Source organism: Loxodonta africana, chromosome 8 (genome assembly GCF_030014295.1).
Source record: "Loxodonta africana isolate mLoxAfr1 chromosome 8, mLoxAfr1.hap2, whole genome shotgun sequence".
In the NCBI taxonomy this organism is placed as follows: Eukaryota; Metazoa; Chordata; class Mammalia; order Proboscidea; family Elephantidae; genus Loxodonta; species Loxodonta africana.
Window position 1 is genome coordinate 52,403,278 of NC_087349.1, and position 23,254 is coordinate 52,426,531.

General features: G+C 36.0%; 1 protein-coding gene across 1 annotated transcript in view; it reads right to left on the reverse strand.

Moving 5' to 3' along the window:
- LOC100675737 (protein piccolo) overlaps window positions 1–8,655 on the reverse strand; it is a 29,738-nt gene extending 21,083 nt beyond the window's left edge. The window contains 3 exon segments of the mRNA XM_023544471.2: window positions 5,763–5,977; window positions 7,981–8,048; window positions 8,603–8,655. Coding sequence (XP_023400239.1) covers window positions 5,763–5,977; window positions 7,981–8,048; window positions 8,603–8,655 — 336 coding nt within the window.
- Between the last annotated feature and the right edge of the window lie 14,599 nt (window positions 8,656–23,254).

The following is a 23,254-nucleotide window of genomic DNA, read 5'->3' on the forward strand; positions in this document are numbered from 1 at the left end:
AAGTAAGAGGAAAGAAGAAAAAGGGATTCATGCTTAGTGGACACTGAGCTTCTGATAAGGGTGACAGAAAAACTTGGGAAGAGATAATGGTGATGGTTGGACAACATGATGAATACAATTAATGCTACTGAATTGTAAATGTGAAGGGTGTTGAATTGGCAAGTGTTTTGTTATAAAATAATTAGATTTGATTTGTGTTATTATTACTACTAGAGTTAAGAAATCTCTGTATCATCCCTGCCCGAGAGAAATACAATATGAGCCACAGAGACAATTTTAAATATTCTAGTAGCCACATTAAAAATGTAAAAAATTAGCAGGTAAAATTAATTTTAATAATATATTTAATATAACTGAATTCATCTAAAATGCTACAATTTTAACATGTAATCAACATAAAATTATTAATGAAATATTATACATTATTTTCTTCATATTAAGTCTTTGAAATCCAGCATTGATTTCAAACATACAGCACATGTCAGTTAGGACTAACTACATTTCCAGTGATCCATTGCTACATGTGACTAGTGACTACCCATTGGATAGTGCAAAACTACATAGGTCCACATTCTTGGCATGGAAAAGAAATGATTGCCGATCACAAAATCTGTCAATATCATTTATATAAATTTTGTTCCACTGTACCTGGTCTCATTTTCTAATCATTGCCAAAAAAGTTAACACATGAAACTAAATCAAAGTTTGTACCCTCCAACCAAATAATAATTTAGCTTAACTAGTAAAAAAAAAAAAAAAAAAAGTCTGCCTTGAGCATTATGCTCTTTTAAGAACTATCTACACGAAATCAAATTAACCACAGCAACTTGAAAGATTAGATAGGAACCTTAGGCGCAGTAAGTTTATGTTAATAAGGGAAGGAGGGTAAGAATGGTTGTACGACTCAAAGAGTGTAATCAATGTCGCTTAACTGTACATGCAGAAATTGAATTGGTGTATGTTTTGCTGTGTATATCATCAACAGTGAAAACAACAAAATAAGTAAAAATAAATAAATAAATCACATCCAGGGTTTGTGCTAATGAGTGGGGTCAGCCCAGCCGAAAAGTGTACCATGTGGACTGATATCAGCTGACTTGGGGGGCATGTTTCAATTAATCATGCCTATGCAATGAAGCCCCACTAAAGGCACTGGACACAATAGCTCCATGGGCTTCCTTGTTGTGAAAGATATCAGCGAATGTGGGAGGGTGGCATATCCCTTTTTGGGGCATGGATGTTTTGCATTGGAACCCTCCTAGACCTTGGCCCATGCATCTTAGTTTGTATTCTTTTTTGCTATAATAAAACTGTAACTGTTAGGTATATAAAAATGGTGTGTACCCTCCATGATATTAGAGATTCACAAGTGACCAATGATGGTTTACTTCACAAATACCTATTTATTTTGTAAGTGTTTAATGCCACCTACTCTACTATGTGCTTATAGGGCTATAGAGAAAAATGGTGGAATAGTTTTTGGCTCCTAAGGGGCATACAGCCCAATAGGGAGTATAAAACAAGCAAACAAGTAACTACAATCAAGATATAAAGTGTCTTAATGGAAAACAATATAGTACCTACTTCAAAAGCTAGAAATAGAAATAGTATACGACCCAGCAATCCCACTCCTAGGAATATATCCTAGAGAAATAAGAGCTGTCACACGAATAGACATATGTGCACCCATGCTCACTGCAGCATTATTCACAACAGTAAAAAGATGGAAACAACCTAAGTGCCCATTAACAGACGAATGGACAAACAAATTATGGTACATACATACAATGGAATACTGTGCAATGATGAATCCACCAAGCATCTCACAACGTGGTTGAATCTGAAGGGCATTATGCTGAGTGAAACAAGTCAATCACAAAAGGACATATTGTATGAGATTACTATTATAAAAACCCAAGAAAACATTTACACAGAGAGAGAGAGAGAAAAAACAAAACAAAACTAAACTTGATGGTTACAAGGAAGGGGAGCAGTGGGGAAATCACTAACTAGATAGTAGACAGGTGTTAACTTTGGTGAAGGGAAACACAACACACAAAATAGAGGGTGTCAGTACAACTTGACCAAGGCAAAGTCATAGAAGCTTCCTAGGCATATCCAAACACCTTGAGGGACTGAGTTACTGGGGCTGAGGGCTGGGGACCTTGGTCTTGGGGAACATTTAGCTCAACTGGTATAACACAGCTCATAAAGCTCATAGTTCTACATCCTACTTTGATGAATAGTGTCTGGGGTCTTAAAAGCTTGTGAGTGGCCATACTCCACTGGTTCCACCTTGTATGGAACAAGGGAGAATGAAGAAAACCAAAGACACAAGGGAAAGATTAGTCCAAAGGACTAATGGACAACTACCACAGCTTCTACCAGACTGAGTCAAGCACTACTAGATGGTGCCCAGCTACCACAACTGACTATTCTGACAGGGATCACAATAGGGGGTCACGGACAGAGCTGAAGGAAAATCTAGAACAAATTTCTAACTCACACACACACAAAAAAGACCAGACTTACTGGTCTCACAGAGACTGGAGAAACACCCTTTTAACTCAGGACTGAAGTCATTCCTGAGATTCACCCTTCAGTCAAAGATTAGACAGGCCCATAAAACAAAATGATACTAAATGGGCACACAGCCCAGGGGCAAGGACAAGAAGGCACGAGGGGACAGGAAAGCTGGTTATGGGGAACCCAAGGTCGAGAAGGGTGATGACAAGTTGTCGGGTTGGCAACCAATGTCACAAAACAATACGGGTATTAATTGCTTAATGAGAAACAAATGTGCTCTGTAAACCTTCGTCTAAAGTACAATAAAAAAATATGAAGTTTGCGAGCAGCCATCTAAGATACTTCTACTGGATCAATGCCATCTGGAGCAAAGGAGAATGAAGAAGACCAAAGACACAAGAAAATATTTGTCCAAAGGATAAATGGACCCCATGAGCCACAGCCTCCACAAGCCTGAGCACAGAAGAACTACATGGTACCTGGCTACCGCCACTGACCGTTCTGATAGGGATTACAGTGGAGGATCCTGACAGAGTGGGAGGAAAATGTAGAACAAAATTCAAATTCACAAAAAAAGACTAGGCTTACTGGTCTAACAGAGACTGGAGGAACCCTTGAAACTATAGCCTCCCGATACCCTGCTAACTCAGAACTGAAGCCACTCCTGAAATCACCTTTCAGCCAAAGATTAGACACAAGCCTATAAAATAAACAACACACGTGAGGTCTGTGCTTCTTAGTTCAATCAACTATTCAAGACCAAATTGGCAACACCTCCCCAAAAGCAAAGATGAGAAGGCAGGAAGGGACAGGTAAACTGAACAAATGGACATGGAGAACACGGCATGGAAAGGGAAAGTGGGAGAGTGCTGACACATTGTGGGGATCACGACCAATGTCACAAAACAATTTGTGTGTAAATTTTTGACTGAGAAACTAATTTGCACTGTAAAACTTTCACCTAAAACACACACACACAAAAGATACATGTATGTCTTAAGATGTACACAAAGCAATAAAAATGTAAAACAAAAAAAATCACATTAAAAAAAAGTAAACTCAGGCTAAACTTAAGAAATTGACTTCAAATACTTTCAAATTATATTCATATAACATGAAAATATCTAAAATCTAAAAACTAGTATTAATTATGGTGATAATGTAGTTAGCTAATTTTGAAATTATTTTTAAGCAATTTATTAAAGTAGAACCTCCATAAGTAATTAATTAAAATTAACACATACTTGCATGTGGTAAAATGTTGCATTAAAATTTTTGGAGTTTGATGTCTCCTTGAAATTACTCTGAGTGAGTGAAGCTTTGCCACATTTGACTTGAAACAAGCTGTTTCATGACACAATGGTTAAGATCAACTTATCTTTGTCATTTACTTCTGAATAAAAAGGAATTTTAGTGATATGTGCTATATTTTTGTCCTTAGTGAAACACTTTGTTTTCCAATGCCTAAACATTGTACCCAAGATTAGACTGTCGCTCCTGTATCTCACCATATAAAGACAAACCTTTTATTCCTGTTTAAGCAAGGAAGACTTTTTTTCTAATGTATTTACCAACCATCAGTATAGATTCTCTATTAAGAATCAAATATTAATATATGAAGGAAAAATTACAAATTTTCTACATTTTCGTATCATTTTATGAGGTTAAAAATTAATTTGATGTTCTCTTTTAATTCCCCAGGAATGTTGAGATAATGGTGTTGGAAGCATTACTTTCAAATGCAGATTTGCATCAAGAGAAAATTTATTAGCATGGAAAAATTTCAAAATGAGGATATGTGTTACTGACTTTCCTTGTTTCTTACTATCCTAAATTCTCTTTATTTCTGGGTCCTTTTATCCTTTTATTTTAAAAAAGTAATGTTAAAATTAGTTATGTGTACTCTTAACATTGAGAGCTAATTATACACTTTTTAAAAAAGATTTTATGCAACCAAAAAAGATGGAGTCAGTTTGAGACTAGAAACCCTAATAGAGTAAGATTTTAAACAAACAAACAAATTAAACGCACCCATTAACTAGGCTATAGTAAAGATTTGACCACATAAATGTTTACTGTGGTAATCTCCCATGGGGGGAAAAAAAGGGAGAAATAGGAAGAGTAAAGGTGAGAAGAATCTAGAGAAAAGGTCCCATCGAGGAAGGCCAACTGATTATTAAGGGGAAACCTCCCTGACACAATTTCAGATCTGCAACTTCTCTCCAAGCTGTTCTTTTCTCTTTCTTGAATCAAGGAAAGCGTTGGGAGCAATCATCCCCTCCTCTAAGACTAATCTCTCCACCTGGGCTTTGGATGGAATCCCCTTCCACCACAGCCATCTTGATCTGCCTTCACTGCTCCAACTCTGTCTCTTAGGGAAGTATAGTAATAGTCTGTTCAAACCCTGGCTCCAGCACCTACCATATGTGTGTGCCCTTAAACTGGGAGTGAAAAAGAGGGTTGCTGTGAGGATGAGTTGATCTATAAAGCTCTCTGGATTGTTCCCGCCTTCCAGAAAGCTACCATTAGGGTTAGTGATCGCCACAACCACTACTGTTTTGCTCTCTCAACATATAAATATGCTGTCAAATATGTTAAGAAGTGACACAAAATTTCCTCTACTCCATTACATATTAACTACCACCCGCTCTACTTAAAGGATAGTCTAAAGTTGCTGACTCCATCTATTTGCCTACCATTTAGTCCTCTATCTACTGCACTCAAATTTTCACCTCGCCAGGCCACTGAAATCTGCTTTATAAAAGTCTTCAGGGATCTGCAGGTTGCCAAAGTCAAAGGCACTCTCCTACCCTCATCTTACATTTTTTAAAAAACAACTCTGGTGAAGTATAATTCCTCATTGGGTTCTAAATTTCTATTGCATTTAAAAGTTCATCACTTTCTTATTCCTTAAGAAAACATCTTTTTGTTTCCAAAGAGAACCAAAGGTAGTGTTCCATACACAAAGATGCCCAGTATCATATAACAACAATGAAAAATAACCAAGAAATACCAAGCATCCTGCTAAAATGCTTTATGGGATGTACAAATACATCCTCTGGTATATTTTGATCAGCGTTATATTCAGAAGAGGAAAAAATCATTTTGATAAATCACAAGGAAATGAGAAATCACAAGAAAAATGTCTTCTAAAGTGGTATTTTGCTTCCCAGCTTCTGGTCTAAATAAAGAGCTAGAAAATAAGCTACTCGAAACTCAAATTGAACACTTCTCACCTTGCTGCTGCTGTGTTTCTTTTTGCTCACCGAGGGTGACCCTGGTTGTCCAGGGCTGGGAACAGAGCTGGATCCAGCGGACGTAGGACCCGAGTGGCCATGAGATCCTTTGTCAACGACTGATGACAGAACAAGTGGTGACTGCTGTAGCGAAACTTTCTGGAGTTCTGCAGCCAACTGCTTGGGATCAACCCCTGGGGATTTTGCTTTATCCACTACAACAAAATGAAATGAATTTACATATTTATCATAGGTATGTAATACCTAAGCTCTAGGTGACAAGGTCAAAATACTACTTATAAAATAAGCTAAACTTAAAAAATAAATAAATTAACTCAGTGTACCTTTATGTATCAATCACTAAAGAAGTCTAAAAGGAGAGTGAAAATAATGGCAAATTACAGAGGGAAACTGAAGTGCCTCGTACTTCTTCAGAATATTTTTCATGTTTTACATAGAGAACAGAGCCACATGAATGATGACATATTCTATTTTTTCCACTGGAACATAATTTATATGATCGGCTATTTTTCCTTCTTTAAATTGTATATATCTCTTTCTCTGAGGGGGAAATTTTAAAGAGCATATTTACATTTACAGATATATTAAAATTCCTATAGGACTCCATCTGTTCTGTTTAGTGCAGTATCCCAGACCCCTAGAATAGTGGTTATACCATAGTAAGTAAACTTTTGTTAAACAAAAGAATAAGTGATATTTTTAATCTTAAGATTGACCTAAATATGTAGAATATATTGTTTACCTTGGAAAGAGTTGAATCTATTTAGCATGAAATTATATATTGATTTAAGGCAATAGTAAGGTTTAGGACTAAGGGTTCCACAACTCATCTACATTAAAAGGAATCAATTAAGTATGATCTAAAAATTATTAAGACCCCCCAAAAATGTGGCTCCATGGAGTACTTTTACAGGACGAATTTATTTTTAAGGAATTGAAAATGTGAACTCATGCAGTGAGAATATAAATGAAATAAAATACACTTCATATGTATTCCTTTAATAGGTCTAACATGCAAATCTGCAATTCTCTAGAATGCTAAAACTGTAGTTATAATGCATTTGATTTTGTTTACAATTATATAAATATATAAGAATTTATGTATCTGTAACTTTAACTTGTCTATGCCTACATCTTCTTCTACGACTACATCTTCTTCAAGACTACCTCTACATCAGAAACCAAAATCTCAGAAAATAAACAACTGCATTTTTATGCAAATAACGCATACCTTCTACGTTTGTTTGCCAACTGTACCCTCCCCATCTTGAGGTATTTTCCTAAGCACTCTATGCTTGCTATAAAAATAACTGCATAGCACATTTATGAAAATACCTCACGGAAGGAGGGCGTGTTTGGCACACAAAGGTAGAAGACTTGCGTTATTCGTGTAAAAATATAGTAGTCTACAGGTCTAACAGCCTACACGAGCCACCACTTCATCTATAACCTGAGACAAGAAGAACTAGATGGGACCTGGCTACCACTACCAATGGTTCTGATCAGGGCCACAATTGATGGACCCTAATAGAATAGGAGAACAATGCAGAACAGAACTCAAATTCTTAAAAAGTGCAGACTTACTGGACCAGTTGAGACTAGAGGACTCCCTGAGACTACTGCCCTGAGATACTCTTTAAACCTTGAACCGAAACTATCCCGAGGTCACCTTTTAATGTAACAACTGAATGGGACACAAAATAAAGGATATTACCCCTGACTACAGTGCTTCATTAAAAAACCATCTTTATGAGACCAAAAGGTCGACAATTATCTGAAGTGAAAATGAGAAGATAAGGGGGCAGGGAAATAGAGTACTGGAAATAGAACAACCAGAACAAAATTAAAGAGAATGTTGACATATTGCAAAAAATGTAAATAATGTCACTGAACAATTTGTGGAGAAATTTTCAAATGGGAACCTAATTTGCTGTGCAAATTTTTACCGAAAACACAGTAAAATATTATTAAAACAAAAAATTACCTGGTGGCACAGTGGTTAAGTGCTTGACCACTAACCAAAATGTCAGCAGTTCGAATCCACCAGCTGCTCCTTAGAAACCCAATGGGGCAGTTCTACTCTGCCCTGTGGGTTTACTAGGAGTTGGAATCAACTCGACAGCAATGGGTTTGGTTTGGTTTGTACATGTATATCTGCATCTTTATTTACAGTCGAAAGCAAATTGCTTTCACCTACCAGCTTTTGGTGGTTCATGAAGTTCCAGGTGCTGGGAACTTTCAGAATCTGACAGCATATTGAGGTCCCTAAGAATTAAAACACAAAATTAAGACAGCAATTGAGGAAGCCTGAGACAAAATGCACTTTTTTTTTCCAACTACTCTGAATATTTTATTTCAGTAGGTAAATGAGAAGTGGTTAATGATATAAAGCAAATCCAAAGCATGCTCGCCCTTCTAACCCAATAGATATTTGCAATGCTGTTAAAAGTCGGAGCTGATAAAAATGATTATTTAAGGTGAAATCTTTATGGATTTAATGTAAGTTCATTTTACAATACTACACACATCCATGAAATCTAAGTGGGTTTAGGCTTTCATTTACATGAAGCATGTTTCAATAAACACACGAAAGGGGAAAGCTACTGACATAATCAAAAATATAATTAGCTGAATTCTTTCTATGCTTTAGAGTTTGATTCTGAACACAAGACATCTATAAAACTTGTATTCCCTTTATTTTCTAATTACAGAAAATCTTGCTGACTGGCAAAGGTTCCACCTTAACAATTTTAAATTAAAACAGCCATGAATAGCCAAAAAATGGAAACCAAAAGATGGGGAAAAACTCACAGTCTTACACATATTTCTGCTTCCCCACTTTGCTGATTAATTATACTTTGCACTTCTTCATATGTTTTAGATGTTAAAGGAATTCCATTCCATTCCAGCACTTGCATTCCTAAAAAGACAAATCGGGGTATAAAATCAAACGTGTAATATTTCTAGTCTGGGTCCATAGGGAATAGAAGACTGCTTTCCATTTCAAAACCAACTCAGCACACCATTTCAGAGAACATCAGTTCCAAGTTCTCTGGTACATTAATACCATGAAATGGTTTGATTTCATCAACTTACCTGAACACAAAAAATATATTTAATTACAACATGCAAAATTTTACTTTTTCAAAATTTATTAATATTTTCAAACACATGCATTCTGTTCACACTGCTATAAGGAAAACATTATTGAATATACATTGCTTAAACCAGTTTTATGTAGGAAAAAAACAATTACAACCACCAATATAGATTTTCCCTGGAGTGCAAGCTACTAGAGAGCATAAGCTTCCATACTCTATTGTGGAGTAAAAAAAAAAAAAAACCAAACCCAGTGTAGCAGAGTCGATTCCAACTCATAGCAACCCTATAGGACAGAGTAGAACTGCCCCATAGAGTTTCCAAGGAGTGCCTGGTGGATTCGAACTACCGACCCTTTGGTTAGCAGCCGTTTGGCACTTAACCACTACACCACCAGGGTTTCCTTGTGGAGTAGGAGTGGTAAGAAAAAGCCATCAGGATTTCGTTTGTGAAGCTTTTATAGCTTCAGCTTTGCTCAAATGTGACAGATTGACACTTTGTGCCATTTTTCTGTACCGCATACTAGATATTTTTGAATAGAAGAATGGTAAGAATGTAATAGGCAGGGCCAATTTCATAGTGTATGACCTGTGCAGTAGTTTGGGACCCAGTGTGCAGAAGGGCCCCACTCTTGGCTTAATGCTTTGAAATTCTTAACAATGTCTGAACAAAGGACTCCATGTTTTCATTTTGCATTGGGTCTGCAAATTGTGAAGTTGACCCTGGCTAAAGATATTTCATTTTTCTTTTACATTTATATGATAATTCTATACAAAAAGAAAAAAATGGTAACATTATTAACATTTTGACATCTTACATTTATTTCTTGAGTTCATTTTATATGATGTGTTAAAATAATTTGTTGTTGTCGTGTGCCATCGAGTTGATTTTTGACTCATAGCAACCCCATGTGACAGGGTCGAACTGCCCCACAGGGGTTTCTAGGATGTAATCTTTATGGGAGCAGATCTCCAAGTCTTTTCTCCTGCAGAGCCTCTGGGTGGGTTCAGACTGCTAAACTTTAGGTTAGCAATTGAGTGCTTAACTACTGCATCACCGGGACTCTGTTAAAATAATTGAGGGGTACGTATTTGGCAAGACTATACGGTGTTAAAATGTTGCTATGTGAGCTGGATATAAATTACATTAAACCATCTAAAGTAGCGGTGCCTAGATACTGTTGCTATGAGGCAGAATTGGCTCGACCGCAATGGGTTTACCAGGTTTTGGTTGAGTGAATGTCTGCATGCTATAAATGGACCATAATTTAAATTAAAAAAAGAAGATAATCATTAACAATTAGGCTTTCAATGAGCTTTACACATGTCTATGTGAAATTCCCTATTGTTCACCTTTGGCTTAGATGAGAAATTCTAAGCACGGCATGACTGAATACTTGAACGCTTTAATGATTATGATATACATTGAAAAGGATAAAACCTGTTGCTATGGAGAAAGTATTTTTTCACTAGAGTGAAATGGCAAATGAAGTTCATAAAAACGCTCACAATAACACAAACAAGAATGACTTTTCTATAACTTACTCCAAGAAAACTTTACCTTCAGATGGGTCTTAGGCTTATTTCAACAATCCCAGGCTGTTATACACATAAAATAAGAAAATTATGTAAAAGACAGTGACAACCACACTAAAGAAAAATAAAACACACAAACACACTGAATGAGGAAAATAGAGCACACTTTTTTTTGTTGTTGTTCAGGAGAAAAAGCACATACATTTATGAACAGATGATCTTGAATTGAAACAGTTTTATGGTATTTTAATCCAGAAATTACATTGTCACATTTCTGCAGGAGCATATTCTACGAAAGAAATGGCCTCATATATTCATGGTTTTTCTGCTAGATTTACCTGTTCATTATTTAAACACAAAATAAAGGGACAAATTTATGAAATATAATTATCTAGTGAAAAGAAAAAAATGCTTATAGTCGTAAGAAAGAAGACTATTATCATTAATAAAATTGCTGAGAAAATTATAAATTATAATTTCAGGTATATATCTAGTCAAGACTAGAGTGGACTACATGATCTTTTCTGACCCATGAAAAAACAGCTGAATGTTTTCCCTCAATTTCACACCAGAGTTTGGTTCAGTGCTGTGTTTCAGTTCAAATAACTGAAGCCAGGTCTTTTACTCTGGGTTGGTACCCACATGGATATGAGCAACTACAGGAAATGTGACCACTTACACGTTGTCATCTACACCTCCCCTTCCACTGCTTCTCCAGCTTCCTCCTAATCCTATGAGAACCATGCTAAGAAAACCAAAACAATATACAAATCAATCATTTATTTCATCAGATGGTTTTAGTATTGTGAGAATAAAATATTGTGTGACTTCAAATATATTTGAAAAATATTTATAAATTACAAAATACTATAAACCATTTGAAAGTCCACACAAAATTTTCCTGAAAATGATTACACTCCAGGGAAGTTCAATAGGGTCATATTTTATCATTTTTTTTCTAATAGATTTGAATGTAAGCATTTTCAATCTTAAGACAGCTTTTTACTCTGTGTTTTATAAAGTGTTCTTAGAAGGTAGTATACACCTGAATGGTTATATTATATCAATTATTATTGTGAACATTTATATTATCTTTGTATTTCAATGATATCAATGTGTGTGTTAAACATTTTTTTTTTTACCAATGGTACTTGAATTATACCCCCAGAAACTGGCTATCCTAATAGCTTCTAATAGGAAAACCAAAAGATAATTTATATTCTTGCTGAGTGTGTGAGAGCGATGATAGGATTTGTTTCTCAAAACTTTATATTTAACAGGTTATTGGAAAAATAAAAACCACACATAATAATGAGGTAATTTTAGAACTTGAAAAAAAAAATAAATAAAACATTCTCAATTTCTGTTTTTATAAATTCTAGGATTATTAATTTTGTATGCTCCTCAACCTGGCAAAAGCTATTCTTATCTCTATAATACACCCCTGTTTACACTGATTGACATGTTTAGGTTCCAAAGACCAGGTCTTTATGCAAAATCAGCGTTATTCAAAAAATTGAGGATGAATATGTCAGATCATAAAGTGAAGGATGACTACATCACTACATAACTGCCAAACCACTGAGAATCATGGCCCAGCCAAGTTGACACATAATCTTACCCATCACAGCCAGTGTTACTCTTGCCTCACACCTCAGTGTTCATTACTGCCAGACGAAAGTTGTTAATGTGCAAAATAGTCAGATAGTAGAGTTTTTACTATTGTCATAAATGTGAAATGTTGGACAATGAGATAGTTGATAAGTGAGGAGTAGGTGTACACAATTTTATGTTATTTCTTGGTCTGTATTTAATATTACCATTACATCAAAAACTTCTTATTGATTAAAATTATTCAATTAATCCTCAAAATCTTACTGTTACTATATGTCCAAACATGCATTACACTGAATCTCATGATTTTTATTCATTCTACAGATAGCTTTCAGTACCTACTATGAGGCAGGTACTATACAACTCATTACTTTTATGTATTTCTAACATTTTATGTTGTTATAAAAGTTAGTGAAAATGACACTTGACTGGGAAAAAAATTGAAATCTCTTAGCAGTTAGCAAAACAAAAGCAATTCAAATAGGAGCAAACAGTATATGAAAAAAAAAACTCAGAATTATTAGTGATTACAGAAGTTCAAAATTAAGGCAATAATGACAGATTACTTCACTTACATCAGATGGCAAAAATTTCATAGCCAGAAAATGTTAAGTGTTAACTAGGATGTAGAATAAAGCAACATTGAATTCATCAGGAGATTATACTTGTTAGACAATCGTTCAGGTTTATTCCCACTCTATGATATGAGAACATTATGACAGGATAAAAAAATAATAACTTTATTTACAATTTATAAACACATAATTATTATAAGGAGAATGCAGATAAGCACAACTACTCTGGGTAGCAATCTGGCAGAATATAGTTAAATTATGTATGGCTCAGTTAAATTACATATGACCTTATGCCCCAGCGATCCTCTTGTTGGGGGTATGTTTTTAGGGAGTAGAGGCATCAGAAGAAATGGACAATTAGAGTGCGATAAATGCTCACTATGGCAGAGGTTGGAAGAAACAGGCTATACTAGATGTTAACACAAGTAAGTGGATTCATCTTAAAAGCTGTAATTGTTAAGTATATAAAAACCATGTGTATCCTCCATGATATTAGAGATTCACAAGTGACCAATGATGGTTTACTTCACAAATACCTATTTATTTTCTAAGTGTTTAATGCCACCTACTCCGCTGTGTGCTTATAGGGCTATAGTGAAAAATGGTGAAATAGTTTTTGGCTCCTATGGGGCTTACAGCCCAACGTTGTTGTTGTTGTTGTTAGGTGCCATCGAGTCAGCTCTGACTTATAGCAACCCCATGCACAACAGAACAAAACACTGCCCGGTTCTGCACCATCCTTACAATCGTTGTTATGCTTGAGTTCATTGTTGCAGCCACTGTGTCAATCCACCTCGTTGAGGGTCTTCCTCTTTTCCGCTGATCCTGTACTCTGCCAAGCATGATGTCCAAAGTATGTAAGATGCAGTCTCGCCATCCTTGCTTCTAAGGAGCATTCTGGTTGTACTTCTAAGACAGATTTGTTCGTTCTTTTAGCAGTCCATGGTATATTCAATATTTTTCGCCAACACCACAATTCAAAGACATCAACTCTTCTTCGGTCTTCCTTATTCATTGTCCAGCTTTCACATGCATGTGATGTGATTGAAAATATCATGGCTTGGGTCAGGCGCACCTTACTCTTCAAGGTGACATCTTTGCTCTTCAACACTTTAAAGAGGTCCTTTGCAGCAGATTTGCCCAGTGCAAGCTGTCTTTTGATTTCTTGACTGCTGCTTCCATGGCTGTTGATTGTGGATCCAAGTAAAATAAAATTCTTGACAACTTCAATCTTTTCCCCATTTATCATGATGTTGCTCGTTGGTCCAGTTGTGAGGATTTTTGTTTTCTTTATGTTGAGGTGTAATCCATACTGAAGGCTGTGGTCTTTGATCTTCATTAGTAAGTGCTTCAAGTCCTCTTCACTTTCAGCAAGCAAGGTTGTATCATCTGCATGATTCAGGTTGTTAATGAGTCTTCCTCCAATCTTGATGCTCCCTTCTTCATATAGTCCAGCTTCTCATATTACTTGTTAAGGATACAGATTAAATAGGTATGGTGAAAGAATACAACCCTGACGCACACCTTTCCTGACTTTAAACCAATCAGTATCCCCTTGTTCTGTCTGAACAACTGCCTCTTGATCTATGTAAAGGTTCCTCATGAGCACAGTTAAGTGCCCAGGAATTCCCATTCTTCACAGTGTTATCCATAGTTTGTTATGATCCACACAGTCAAATGCCTTTGCATAATCAATAAAACACAGGTAAACACCCTTCTGGTATTCTTTGCTTTCAGCCAGGATCCATCTGACATCAGCAATGATATCCCTGGTTCCACGTCCTCTTCTGAAACCAGCCTGAATTTCTGGCAGCCGTTTTTGAATGATCTTTGGCAAAATTTTGCTTGCATGTGATATTAATGATATTGTTCTATAATTTCCACATTTGGTTGGATCACCTTTCTTAGGAATAGGTATAAATATGGATCTCTTCCAATCAGTTGCCCAGGAAGCTGTCTTCCATATTTCTTGGCATAGATGAGTGAGCACCTCCAGCACTGCATCTGTTTGTTGAAACATCTCAATGGATATTCCATCAATTCCTGGAGCCTTGTTTTTCACCAATGCCTTCAGAGCAGCTTGAACTTCCTCCTTCAGTACCATCGGTTCCTGATCATATGCCATCTCTTGAAATGGTTGAATATCGACAAATTCTTTTTGGTATAATGACTCTGTGTATTTTCTTCCATCTTCTTTTGATGCTTCCTGCATCATTTAATATTTTCCCCATGGAATCCTTCACTATTGCAACTTGAGGCTTGAATTTTTTCTTCAGTTCTTTCAGCTTGAGAAACGCCGAGCATGTTCTTCCCTTTTGGTTTTCCGTCTCCAGCTCTTTGCACATGTCATTATAATAGTTTATTTTGTCTTCTCGAGAGGCCCTTTGAAATCTTCTATTCAGTTCTTTTACTTCATGAATTCTTCCTTTTGCTTTAGCTGCTCGATGCTCAAGAGCAAGTTTCAGAGTCTCCTCTGACATCCACCTTGGTCTTTTCTTTCTTTCCTGTCTTTTCAGTGACCTCTTGCTTTCTTCACAGATGATGTCCTTGATGTCATTCCACAATTCATCTGGTCTTCGGTCACTAGTGTTCAATGCATCAAATCTATTCTTGAGATGGTCTCTAAATTCAGGTGGGATATACTCAAGGTCATATCATTAGCCATGTAAAAACAAGTGAGAAACAGAATCTGATCTACTGAGCCATGCCATTTGTGTAAAGTATAATGATATACATATAAAATAACATAAATAATTACAAATAATAAACAACATAAGTAACAAAATTATAACAAGTAACAAAATACATAACAAATGAAATGAAAAAATAGTATAATAATAAAATAACATTATATATTTTACAACTAAAGGACAGGTATCAGATAAATTATAATAGTGCCGCTAAGTGGAAAAGGAAATTGGAAAGGGAAATGAGCTGGAAAGAAAATGAATGAATAAATGAATGAGTAAAACAACACAGGAGGGAACCTTGCATGAACAAATGAGGCTGATGTGCTATGAACTGAGAATCTGAAGCACTGAGGTCCAAAAATACCCCTGATTAAAAAAATATAATAAATTACTTGCTATTTATTGTTTTACACCCCCCTACTTTTTTACTACTGTGATTAACCATGAATATAGATCAATTTCCTTAATTTGGACACCACGCTCAGTAGTCCTCTATAAATCAGCAGCAACCACAGGTATCAGCCGAACCAACCATCCCTCCTGACTTACATATTAACATGAAAGGAAGGAAGAAAAAAGGAAGGAAGAGAAGAAGAAAAGAAAGATGGGAGGGAATAACAAAAGATACTATGATTTTTCTGATAAAAGGGAAAAAAATTGAGTATTAAACCAGTGTCCTTTTATTTGGAGGGCAAGGGTGACGTTCAAAACTCAGGTATATTTTCCTGAGAAAACTCGTCGCAAGTATAAAACCTTAAGTTTGGAAAGTATCTTGTTGAAGAGCTAATCTCATAACAATATTAATATTGATGTCTTTATTATTATTGTTGCTATTATTTTTTACTAGTGGATCCCATACCAATGCCATCCAGTCCATTCTGACTCATAGCGACCCTATAGGACAGCGTAGAACTGCTCCACAGGGTTTCCAAGGCTATAGTCTTTAAGGAAACAGACTGCCACTTTTTCTCCTGCAGAGCAACTTGTGGGTTTCAACCAGAGACCTTTTGGTTAGCAGCCAAGTGCTTAACCACTGGACACCAGCACTCCTTGCTAGAATCTATGGTTCAAACAAAACTTAAAATAGTCTCCATTATCTATATATACGGGGTCACTATGAGTTGGAATCGACTCAATGGCACTGGGTTATATACATATAGATTACATAAAATAGCACTATTTTCCTTGAAGCCAGCTACAGGTTCCTGCCCCACCCTCCCCCCATTCTCCAGTTCCCATGCTACAGGCACCTGGGAACCATAAGCCTCTTGATCTGACGAAATAAATAAAGAGTTTAAAATGATCTCATGACCTGAGTAACAGTGTAAGAACAATTTCCACTGACCAGGGAAGTGTCTCTAGAGATACACTGGAAGGAAAATACTACGAACTTCATTGTATTGAAAATAGAGTGTGAACTGGTGAAAAGACTACAACAAAACATACATGAATTGGCTTTTTTCCTCAATAATTCTAATAATGCTTTCAAACACAACAGTTTATATGTGTGCTCGTGTGTGATTCTTAAACAAAAAAACAAACCCATTGCTGTGGAGGGGATTCCTACTCATCGTGACCCTACAGGACAGAGTAGAACTGCCCCACAGGGTTTCCAAGGAATACTTGGTGGATTCGAACTGTCGACCTTTTGGTTAGCAGTCATAGCTTTTAACCACTATGCCACCAGGGTTTCTGTGTGATACTTAGGACTGAAAAATTAAAATCTACCACATCTCTAAATAGGGAGCACATGCAGTATATTCAGAAAGGTTAATAATTTATCCCTGGGAAACGCGTTTTATGAACCACCATGCTGCTGGTAGCTGACTGTCGATAACTTCTCTTCACTACAAACAAATCTTGTTCACATTTAGCTCAGTTATACTAGGTGACGTGTCCTTGAGCAAGTTTGTTATCCACCATACTTGGCTTCCTCAAGGGAGATTGTACTTCCCAGATAACTGCTCTGATTTATCTCCACTCAATGAGGTATATATAAGGAAATAAAAAATATTTTAGAATCTTGAAATGGCCATGTTATTTTAAATTACTTTCTTTATCTACAACTTTTGTTTCCTTATACAGTAAAATTTCTTCAAGTATAGGAATCATATAATCTAATTTTTCTTTTGTGCATACCCTACACTCCTAGAATAAGGTATAATAAATGTTTCTTGATTTTAAAGTCTGTTTTTTTTTGGGGGGGGCAGCATAAGCAATGTGATGCTAAAGTTTGAAATAAGAGAGAACTATAGACCCATTTTTTTTTTGTCTTCGTTGAGTTTATTAGTTTCACTGAATGATCCCTGAAGTTTTATTTGTTTGGTTGTATGCTTGATTGGTGGAGCCCTGGTGGCACAATGGTTAAGAGCTCAGCTGCTAACCCAAAGGTCAGCAGTCTGAATTCTAGGAAACCCTATGGGGCAGTTCTATTCTGTCCTATAGGGTCGCCATGAGTCAAAATTGACTCAACAGCAACCGGTTTTGAGTTTTTTTAATGCTTGATTCTATGAACTTTCATTTAGCCCAAACCTTTGTGTCAATCTGGCCACTTATTCAAAACCAAGCAATTTTCAGAGATGGTCACAGAAAAGTAAATACAGCTGACTGAATTATGAAGCAATCTTTTCACCCTCCTTTACTACTCTCTTTCCACCATTCTGCCTCTTACCTCCTTCTGAATGGCATTTGTTCAGGTCCCTCAGGCTGGTCTTGGCTCCCAAGAGCTCCTATGGAATCATCCTACCCAGCTTATCATTCCTGGGCATTGCTACATATGTTCCTGGATTGGTTAGTGGTAGAACCTGGGGCTGAAGCACCCAATCTACAGTTTCATTCTAAATTTGGTTTAAATTTGCATGCCAAGCAAATCAAGTACCCAGTGCGAAGGATATTTTTACCCAAAACTGTTTCAAATCTAAAATGACAAAATGTTATTCCAATAAACTGTATATTTTAAAAATAATTTGAAATGTCATAATTTTTCTGTCCATAATATAAAGATAATAGAAACTTCAAATCACTAGAATTTTTTTGTTTTGCTTTGGCTTTAACAAACAGAAATTTATTTTCTCATTAGAAGTTTTAATGTAAATTGTATAAATGCACATTCATGTAAATTCAGATGGTATTAAACCTTTTGAGATAGGAAATTTGGGGTAATTTTCTACTTTTATGTTTAAACCATTCTTTATTTTACATTGAGCAAACACAAGCACAATGTAAATGAAACAGTTTGTTGAGGAATAATATAATAAAAAACAAATCAAACCTGTTGCTCTTGAGCTGATTCCAACTCATAGCACCCTATAGAACAGAGTAGAAGTGCTCCATAGAGTTTCCAAGGAGTGCCCGGTGGATTTGACCTGCCAACCTTTTGATTAACAGCTGTAGCACTTAACCACTATGTCACCAGGGTTTCCAGGGAATAATATATGTCATAAAAATACACTCTATTTCCATCCTTGAGCAGGCCTATTAACAAGAATTCTTTAGAGAAATGTTACATTGCTTGGACATATTTTTTTAATTATTCAGAATTGGAGAAACTAAATTTATATCTGAAACTGACATTGATTTGAGATGTGATCTTGAGCAGTTCACTTTTCCATGTCTCTTCTTTTACTCACACTTTTTGTGAAGAATAAGCAATTACAATTAACAAAGTACAGATGCATATGTAAATTCTCAAAGGAAATTAATTTACATATTAAAATGTTCTCACCATATTTTGAATAGAAAAAGATATCTGAGAAATACCAAAGAGTGTATTTCTTTTCTAGTACATTGAAAGTACTAAGAAACAATGACTTCTGCATCCACATATCCAACATAGATTTAGCCCCAATTATATAAAAAAATTTTTTTTGAAGTAAAAAATAAATTCTCACATATTATGCAGCATTAATGGTCAATAATAAAGAGGTCATTGATGGAGGAGTACATGAATCAAAGTATTGTAAAAGCACAAGTCACAACTACTATAGGCTCAGATTATAAGACAAGTCAGAGCCTTAGAGATGTTCTAGTTCTAATTGTTATACTATATGTTAAAAAGTGAAACCTGTGAGATGAGATGGTTTGTCTAATACCACAGTACTGAATAAATTTGACCCCGATTAACCATTTCTCAGACCAATTCTACTATCAGTTGAGTAGGAAAATTCATTTGGTTTATACCAACTAAACCTACAACTTTTGTTGTTGTTAGGTGCTGTCTAGATGGCTCCAAATCATAGTGACCCTATGCACAACAGAACAAAACACTGCCCAGTCCTGTACCATTCTCACAATTGTTGCTATGTTTGAGCCCATTGTTGCAGCCACTGTGCCAATCCATCTCACTGAGGGTCTTCCTCTCTTTCGCTGACCCTGTACTTTAATGAGCATGATGTCCTTCTCCAGGTACTGGTCCCTCATAATAACATGTCCAAAGTACGTGAGACAAAGTCTCACCATCCTTGCTTCCAAGGAGCACCCTGGCTGTACTTCTTCCAAGACAGACTTGTTTGTTCTTCTTGCAGTTTATGGTATATTCAATATTCTTCACCAACACCATATTTCAAAGACATCAATTCTTCTTTGGTCTTCCTTATTCATTGTCCAGCTTCTGCATGGATATGAGGCGATTGAAAATACCACAGCTTAGGTGAGGCATACCTTAGTCCTCAAAGTGACATCTTTGCTTTTTAACAATTTATATAGGTCTTTTGCAGCATATTTGCTCAATGCAAGCCGTAGTTTGATTTCTTGACTGCTGCTTCCAAGGACATTGATTGTGGATCCAAGTAAAATGAAATCCTCGATAACTTCAATCTTTATTCCATTTGTCATCATGCTGCTTATTGTAAACCTACAACTTAGCCCACGTGAATATTTACAATATTCAAATATGTAAAAGTTAACATAAAGAAGCATATTATTTATAAAATCATTTTAATTTCAAGAAAACAGAATTTACAAGTTACATTAATTATCCATATGACAATATTATTTGAAGAAACTGTTGAACAAATAGAAAGTTGCAGTGTGGTATATCATTTTATGGTGGATAAACAACATCAGTAAAGAATGAATAAGAGCTGATTGGGATCTTCATCTGTTTTCCCTACTCTACTCCCAGGAAAGAATCCAGTATCACATTTCTCCAGACATATTGAGGGGAAATTAACTGATCCTTTCTCGAAGGAAATAGAATGTAGAAAAGACTAAAGGAATGGGAAGGGAACAGAATCAGCTCTAAGGAGGAGATATCCCCCAAGACTGGAAGGAGACGATGTTTGAACAATTTCCAACCATAGTAGGAACAGGGCCCTGATCACTCATATTGTCCAGGGAAGGTGTTATCACCTCAAAGAAAAATAGCTGTGTGGTACCTTTAGAAAGACAGACCCTAGTTCTGTGACTCTCACCGTAGGCAGACCTACTTCCATGAAAACTTGGGCACAGATAAGGGAACCACCCACCCTCAAGCAAGTATGCTGGCTTGGACACTGAGCTATCAGTGGTGTGGACCAATGTACTGAGGGCCCAGCCTTAGTCTTATAGATTGGGCAAGGCTCTCTTTTGGGAATTTTCATAGTGCACATAGGGCAGGAAATCCAGACAATGAAAATGATTCAATTTCCCACAAACAGATGAAAAGAAAAATTGGAATGGATTACACTTGATTAATAGAGAGAAAGAAAAAAAAAAAAAAAAAAAAGTAATGTGTTTCTTGCACCCCAGTATAGCTGTTGGCAAATTCATGCTTTTTAAACATAGTTAAGGTGAATTAAGGTAATGCAATTAGCCATGAACTGTAGTACAACTTGTAGGAGATTACCATGGTACGATTCTGTTCTAATCACTATCACTGTTAAAATAATTTAGTATTCTCCAAAATGTCCTGGAAAGCCTGGTATAAATGCCCAAATCCACTCTCTGCTACAGTTTTTGTGTTTAGAATCAGATTTGTTGTTTGAAACACACTAAAAAAGAACATGGCTGGATGAGGTAGGAGAAGGGATGAGTTCAATTAAGCATAATTTCATTGATCCCCAGAAAATAACATAACATGACACTATGCAATGGTGGTATGTAACATCATCTTCTCACCTGAAGTAGAGTGCATTTCATAGCTTATAAGTTTCTCTTACAGTTCCTATTTATTGGTTAAAAATGCCCAGAATAGATTTTCTCTACTGTCTTTCTCATTAAATAATACTAACAGACTAATACTGTCATATCTGAAGAATACCAGGACAAGCTCATACTAAAGACAAACCTAATAACACGTTCCATGATTCTATGTAGATCATGGCTAACAGAATGAAGTAGGAAGCTAGGGTAATTGTTGTATCTGTGCATGAGAAACGCTTGCTTAAACTGTTGCCACCTCTGCTTTAAGTATCACTACTGAATCACTAAGGATTTTAACTTTAATTATGTTCCTAACCTTTTTTGATATTCATGTATTCTGCATTTTCCTTTTTAAATGTAATTTAAATGTATTCCACTACTCAGACAACAGACTGTAAACTAAAATATCGTCACTTTATCCTTGTAAAATGTTCCCCAACAAATACAGTTGTTATCTGATTAGCGGCATGGCATGGGGGGAAGGGGGTACTGTCCACATAAAGACAATGTAAAGTCCATTTCATAACACTGTTAAATAAAATGTGCAGGATTTTGCTCAGGTTACTGAGGTGTAGCTTAACTTAATACGTAAAATCGGACAAAGAAGTAATAATGTTTTTGTAAAATTTTGACCGAGGAATTTCCCAGTCGAAACTTAGGGGCAAAATGAAGATCCAAATAGTCTCATCATATGGTTTAGGAAAACAAAACATTTCCTTAGAAAAAGTAGGAGAAAGGTTTTGTCATAACTAACGTGAGTATCAGAAATACTCATATCTAGAAATACATTGTCCATTGCTGTGCATGCATAAAAAAATTACTCAAGTTTTATATTGTGCTTATTTTTGAGCCAGTGATGCTATATTGAGCTGTAAAATCAAAACTAAGGAGCTCTGGTTGTGCAGTGGTTAAGTGCTAGGCTGCTAAACAAGAGGTCAGCGGTTAGAGCCCACCAGCGGCTCCATGGGAGAAAGATGCCACGTTCTGCTCCCATAAAGATTTATAGCCTTGGAAACCCTATAGGGCAGTTCTATTCCGTGCTATAGGGTCGCTATGCGTCCAAATCGGGTCAATGCAATGGGTTTTTAGTGGATTTATAATTAAAAGAGTGAAGTTTTGATGCATTTCTTTTATCATTACAATGGACAAATGATATAAATAAAATAGAGAATCCATTTGAGACTATCAAAGATCAATAAATGTATTTAATTATAATCTAATTACTTCAATTCTGCAAATATATTGTCAGTATGTGTCAAAGAAGGTATTAGATTCTGGATCACTAATATTAATCAGTTATGGCTTCTGAAATGATTTCTTCCACTAATATGTGGGAACATCATGAACAGATGCTCAAAGAAGGTAAGTGAGATTGTCATCCTGGGTTAGAGAACTCTTGTACAACTGGTGGGTAGGAAGCATGGGAGATGGGGTGAGGATGTGTGAAGATGAGTTTGAACAGGTTAGAGTATGTTGTGAAAGGCCTTCTAGGTCACATTTAACTTGAATATAATTATTTTGATAATAATAAGACATGAAAGGAAGGCAATAAACATGTTGTCATTTCAATGAACCCATTCTGACTGCAGTTGGGAGAGGACAAAGACCTTTCTTTTAAACCACCCCCAACTTCGGCGGGTAAATTAGGGTTTGGCTTCTTTTACGTTTTCTCTGAATCTTGAACTCATCTCACTATATATTAATTTATCAATTTATGTAATTGTTTCCATTGCTGTACTGTGAATTTCTATATCCACAATACATAGTATTTGCAGAATGAATGAATTCACGGTCAGACTGGAGGCTGGGAAGCTACTTAAAATGATAGGAATTCAAAA